This window comes from Buceros rhinoceros, unplaced genomic scaffold, assembly GCF_000710305.1.
Source record: "Buceros rhinoceros silvestris isolate BGI_N320 unplaced genomic scaffold, ASM71030v1 scaffold4137, whole genome shotgun sequence".
Taxonomy (NCBI): Eukaryota; Metazoa; Chordata; class Aves; order Bucerotiformes; family Bucerotidae; genus Buceros; species Buceros rhinoceros.
Genome location: NW_010422598.1, coordinates 26,348 through 32,810, shown reverse-complemented (window position 1 = coordinate 32,810; position 6,463 = coordinate 26,348). Strand labels below are relative to the sequence as shown.

At 43.3% G+C, this 6,463-nt stretch overlaps 1 protein-coding gene across 1 annotated transcript; it reads left to right on the top strand.

Annotated features, from left to right (window-relative positions):
* Window positions 1–2,965: 2,965 nt before the first annotated feature.
* Window positions 2,966–5,581, top strand: CREBL2 (cAMP responsive element binding protein-like 2; the record flags this gene model as incomplete). The annotated part of the gene is made up of 3 exons (XM_010140083.1): window positions 2,966–3,163; window positions 4,281–4,428; window positions 5,149–5,581. Coding segments are annotated over 3 exons (348 nt in total), but the record flags the coding sequence as incomplete, so codon positions are not given.
* Between the last annotated feature and the right edge of the window lie 882 nt (window positions 5,582–6,463).

Below are 6,463 nucleotides of genomic sequence, written 5' to 3'. Positions count from 1 at the left end.
AGCCCTTCCCAAATCTTTGTCCGCCAAGCCATGATGATGATGATGACTTTGGTGAATATAGTATTTCACAGAATCATTTTGTTTGGAAGAAACCCTTAAGATCTTCAAATCCAACTGTTAATCCAGCACTGCTAGGTCTCCACTAAACCATGTCCCTAAGCAGCCTCTACCATTGCTTTACAACCCTTTCTGTAAAGAATTTTTTCTGATATCCAACCTGTATCTCCCTTGGCACAACTTTAGGCCATTTTCTCTTGTCCTATCTCTTGTTACTTGGGAGGAGACACTGACTTCCACCTCGCTAAAACCTCCTTTCACGTAGTTGTACTGTTAATAAGATCTCCTTTCAGCTTCCTCTCTCCAGCCTAAACAGCCCCAGTTCCCTCAGCCACTCCTTGTAAGTCTTGTTCTCTAGACCCTTCACCAGCTTTGTTGCCCTTCTCTGAACACTCTCCAGCACCTTGGTGTCCTTCTTGTAGTGAGGGGCCCAAAACCGGACACTATTCAAGGTGCAGCCTCACCAGTGCTGAGTACAGGGGGCCAATCCCTTCCCTCCTCCTGCTGGCCACACTATTTATGACACAAGCTAGGATGCCATTGGCCTTCTTGGCCACCTGGGCACACTGCTGGCTCACATTCAATCGGCTGTCAACCAGCACCCCCAGGTCCTTTTCCGCTGGGCAGCTTTCCAGCCCCTCCTCCCCAAGCCTGCAGCATTGCAGGGGGTTGCTGTGGCCCAAGGGCAGGACCTGGTTGAACATCATACCATTGGCCTCAGCTCATCGGTCCAGCCTGTCCGGATACTTCTGTAGAGCCTGTACTTGATCTAAAAGATCTTAAGGAGAGCACCTTGGTGAATTATTCAAACTGTATTCAGCAGTTTAAATGTAAAAGAGCTTGATTTTTTTTCTTTGCTTTTCTGAATGTTTTATGTTTGTTTCGTTTTCACTAGATGTCCATTAGGTACTTTCTGTTCCTTCATTTGCTTATGGTAGGTAGCTCTCCTGAAAAAATTAGGAGAGGCAATATAGAGAGCGTAAGATTATGCTGGCATGTGATTGTTGACTTACTTTCCAAAGAAAGAATAGGCTCAATTGTATAAACCTTTTTTTTTCTTCATTTTAGCACATCAGTTCACTATGTTACTGTTTTTGTTGCAGCCTGCTAAGTTTGTGGAACAAGTGACTTCTCTGAATGTCAAAGCTGACTTACTTTGTAAAATTACGCAGTAAAAAGTGTCTCTTTTAATTATGAACTCTGATATTTTAAACACTGCCTATTAGAAAAAGTAATTTCCGTATACAGTATGGTGAAGCACTAAGCCAGCAGTGAAGTTCTTTCATATAGGTGTGTGTGCTAGGTGTGTTTCTCCACACCCCCTCCTTTCAAACAGTATGGTCAGAATGCAAATAAAGAGAAATCCTCACTTCAGAGGGGAGATGGGGTGTGTGGCTGATGTAATGCTTACAGGGCGGTACTACCTGATGGCCTGTGTGCTGAGTTTCCAATCATGTTTAAGATTTTCTTGTTCCCTGTTCTCACGTTAAGAGTAAAATATTTGGGTGGGTAAGCATAGAGTAAACATTGAGGGAATTATTCCTTTTTTTAATGGGTAGCAAAAGAAGCTTTCTGACCTGTAAAAAAGGAGCCACCAAGAAGGTAAAATGGTTGCAAAATCCGCACTCCATAGGACAGGAAACTAGGGGGTTATGTTTCTGCAAGGGAGATCTCAGTTAGCCACTGGGAGAGTTGAACACTGGGACAAGTTGCATAAGGAGATGCAAGGAGACAATTTTTCATGCTGGGCTAATGTTTTGAAGGTAGTCATGGCCACAGGGATCAGGTACAACTGGAACAGAGGCAGCAGAGGCAAGACTCAATGTAACTGAATTCCCTGTTTAGTAAAAATCCTCAGATCACTTATTTGAAAGAAATTGGGATTAAGGAAGCTCAGATGGCTAGTGAATAATTATAGCAAGTTTCATTTTTAGAGTAGGACCAGACTGTGGTCATTTCATTGCAGCAAAACTAAGTTTTGGGTTATATTGGTAGAAATAATTTTTTTTCTTCCAAATTAAAGTGATAAACTCCTTAATATAATGTTTCCAGAGCTAGCAAGTATTAGGGCAGGGATTGTTGGTAATATTAAAACAGTTTCACTGCAAGTTGACTATCATCTCTGTCTCCTCAATGTCCCAGATATGCTTCTAGGTATCTGAAGCAGTGTGTCTGTTTCTGGGCTCCCCAGTACAAGGGAGAAATAGAGCCACTGGAGAGTGTCCAGCAAAAGGCCACTAAGATGATGAAGGGACTGGAGCATTTCTTCTCTGAAGAAAGGCTGGGAAAGCTGTGAGTTTCTAACCTGGGGAAGAGAAGGCTCAGGGGGTCTCATCAGTGTGTACAAATACCTGAAGGGGCAGATATAAAGAAGACTGAGACAGTGGTACCCAGTGCCAGGAACAAAGGTAGCAGGTACACTGGACTGTCTGTCTGAACACCAAGAAATGTTTTGTTTTTTTTTTTTACTGTGAGAGTGACCGAGCACTGACAAAGGTTGCCCAGAGTGGCTTTGGAGTCCCTCCTTCAAGATACTCAGTAGCTATGTGGACATGGTCCTGGGCAGCCAGCTCTAGGTGGCCCTGCTAGAGCAGGAAGGTTGGACCAAATGACCTCTGGAGGTCCCTGCCAACCTCAACCATTCTGTGGAGCTCCTCCAAACCAGATTAGTAGCACTTAAAATAGGACTGCTTAAGCACTGACTTCACTATGAAGTCATATCCCTCCCTTTTGATTTTGATGCCGTCACTGAAAACTTCATACATCAGCCCCCTTATTTCCTCTGTTGCTCCAGAGTCAGTGAAATTATATGCAAGATTTTCTACTTGAGACACCTAGTAGGCACAATGACATGGTTATAGCATTACCTTTGCAGAACAGAATCTTTACTGTACCCTTCCCTTTCCAGGTGGTTGGAGGCAAGGTAAAGAAACCAGGCAAGCGAGGTCGTAAACCAGCCAAAATAGACTTGAAGGCAAAACTTGAAAGAAGTCGTCAGAGTGCAAGAGAGTGCAGAGCCAGGAAGAAGCTGAGGTACCAGTACCTGGAAGAGCTGGTTTCAAGCAGAGAGCGAGCCATCTGTGCTCTCAGAGAAGAGCTTGAAATGGTAAGAAACTATTGTTTAACCTAGCCCTCAATATTATTTGGGACCTATCCTTGTGGACATTTGTTCTTGAAACCACTGTGACTGAGAGTGGGATTTGGCTAGCTTAAGGTATCAAAACATCAGTAACAGATGCGTTCAGCTGTTTGCCTGCTTGGCTTGTTGAATGCGTGAACCTTGTGTCACAAGTTATCTGCTGCTTTTGAACTGGAAGCAAGCAAAGAAAGTACTGTTGCATATGGGACTGTTGTCTTTGAAATGTTTATTTTGAAAAACAGAGGTAGAAAGAGTTAGCATGCAGAAAGAGATGCATTAAAATATCAAGGGGGAACGTATATCCACAGTGTGTCATTGCTTCTCTTTGTCTTTGTCGGGGAGGTTGATTCTTGCAGCATACTCTAAGTAGATAGTTGCACAGCTGTCCTGTGTTCCAGCACCCGTAAGATGGGTGTCTTGGCCAAATAAGTTGCACTAACAGAAGAGGATGTTTCATCTGGAAACACCAACTTCGTGCCCCAGTGTATGGAGATGCCATTTCACCGGAGCTGAGGATATTGCCTCGACCTTGCATTAGGTTTGTTTGAATAGGCAGGGCTAATCACCACGAGTGAATAGGGCTAGAACTGGGCAGGAAGTCAGCCAACCACAGGTTTTTCGGTGTGCTTCTGGGTTTGCCAATGAAGAATTTAAGGTGAGGGAGCTAGGAATAAGGCACATGTGCTGTAACTGTGCTTTGCACAATCAGAAAGGACCTCTGAATAGTCAGTCAGCTCCAGAGTCATGTGAAATATCTGTTTTTAATAGGCCATGAACTGGAACGGTATTCTGGCATGCCAGCAGCAAGAAAATGCACAAAGTGTTCCATGTTTAATAATTACAGTATTGTGTCTCGTACTGCCACTGAGTAGTGGTTTATTGACTGAAGCGGGCTTTACGGAGGCCAGGTATGCAACATGGACACGTGCTTAGCTCATTAGTGCTCTGCAGTCCTGTAAGAGCCTTCAGCCCAGTAAATTCAAACCTTAAATGAGTATACCAGAAGGTAAAGATTACAGCTCTGTTTTGTCTGCTAATGTGATCCTGGCAGTTTGCTAGTGCCTAATGTGTTTGCATATTTCAGTACAAGCAGTGGTGCATGGCGATGGACCAAGGGAAAATCCCCTCTGAAATAAAAGCCCTGCTAACTGGAGAGGAGCAAGGCAAAGCACAGCAGAACTCAACCAAACTTGCCAAGGCTGGGAAGACGGAAGCAAACAGCAGCAATCCCTGTAAGTATCCAGCCCGCGATTAATTCCTATTTTGTCACATCTTTTGTGGTGTGGGAGGATGGCTGTGGTGTAGGAAGAAACATGAGGATGTGCTTTTGGGCACAAATAGTTGATTGAAGCAAAGAGCATAGTGGGCGGTACAGGACTCCGTGTAATGTTTACATGGACAATGCAGAAATTACACTAGCTAGGAAGCTGGCCAGTTATTTTAAAAGAAGATTCAATCAGTCTTTGTGTTTCGCCAAGGCCTGTGGAGACCTGAGACCTTAATCTTTTACAACATTTTTTGTTTTCCTAATGCAAGGTAAATGGAGCACATAAAACATAACTGAATTTTAAAAACTCTGTCAAGAAAACATTCTAGCTGCAAGCACTCAAAAGTGAGAAGTGCTGGGCTTGATTTCCTATGGAGTTGACTTTCTGCCTCATCTGTGCTTGTCTAGGGAATGAAATAAGGTTCTTCTGGATATTGAAAGGTGAAGAGATCATGTGGTATAAAGTCATATCCATGATATGTACATGCAAAGGAACAGAGTTACGGTGTAGCATGGGCAATTCTATATCTCACATCTCCTAATTTTTGTAACATTTCATGCTACGGGTTAGATTATGCTTTACTGTAAGCTTTTAAAATTTAGGCGTTCCTAGCTGTGTTAAGAAACAACATGAACACCACATTTGCAACTGTAACCATCTTCCGCCATGGTGCATCATTCACAGGAGGACTGTGCAGGACCTTCCGCACTGCAGCAGAGGTAGACTGGTAGCTAGCAGAAGAATGCTGTTGTGAGGAGTGGATGCATCCCCAGATGCAGAGGGAAGTGATCCCATTCTGCTGTCTTCTCTTTGCTCCTCCCCACATGAAACTCTTTGATCGTGGTGTTCCTAAGCCTGCATGGAGTGGGGCTTTTTGGGGTAATAGGTGTTTGTGTAAGCAGAGCCTTATTCTTGCTTTCTCTATACCACCCTCCCCAAATATGGCAGCTTTGGGACATTCCCAACAAGGAATGGGGGCCACTTTTGTGTCAGAGCTCAGAATGAGACTGGCATTGTGGTCAGTAGTTATGTGGTTGGTAACTGTGGGAGTGTGAGAGGTTCTGTAAAAGAAAAGCAAGAGGAGTATCTTGCAACAACTTTGCTAAAGCCAAATGGAGTACTGTAGGTCAAGAAGGAGGAACTGGATCAAAAGCTTTCAGTAATAATGTAATAATAATGTGATGTCATTTGTAACCTGAATAAAGAAGTTGCTCTCAGCATCCTTTTGTAGTGCAGCATGTCTTTTATGTTTTTGCGACCCTTAAAGAGAGGTACTAGATATATTCCCTACTTCTGCCCATACTTCTTTTGCAGGATGCATTTCCTACCCCTCGTGCTCCCGATAAGATAGTCAAAGCATGTCCCTTCACCTTGCTTCCAGTAGTGGAACAACTGCCATCTCCTCCCACCCACCATGCCCTGCTGTTTTTCTGTATCTACCTGTGCTTTAGCCCCCAGTATCTCTCTAGACTGCAACTTAATATGAATTCTGCTATGCTATCCTGGTTTCCCAGCCAAAGAAAATGCCAAGAATGGGTAGCAAGGAAAACAAGGTGCATCAGTTTGGCCTTGTGGTAAGAGAGGTGATGGCAAAAGCCTTGTGGGCTGATGTACTCATCCCAGATATTGACAGATAACCCACCACTTTCCTTAGACTGCTTTTTCTGCTGTATGTGCTTTTTGCATTTATATGATGCAGTGTGGAAAGTGGAACTCTCAGGATTTTCAGTGAGGATTTTGCTTGCTTATTCTCCGTTTTGTTTGTTAAAAAGACTTTCCCTGTATTTTATGAAATGCGTGGAACACTTTTCAACCTCACATTTTATTCTTTGTTTCATGGAATAAATATTTTAATTAATGACTTGGCTAGACTGAATGTTGCCTTTTTTGAGCTAATTGGCTGTTTAGCATTCTCGGTTCAGGATCAGCACTGAAAATAATAAAGTGCCATATTGCAACGTACAGCACAGTTATTTTCAGAATTCCATTAATCCTTAAG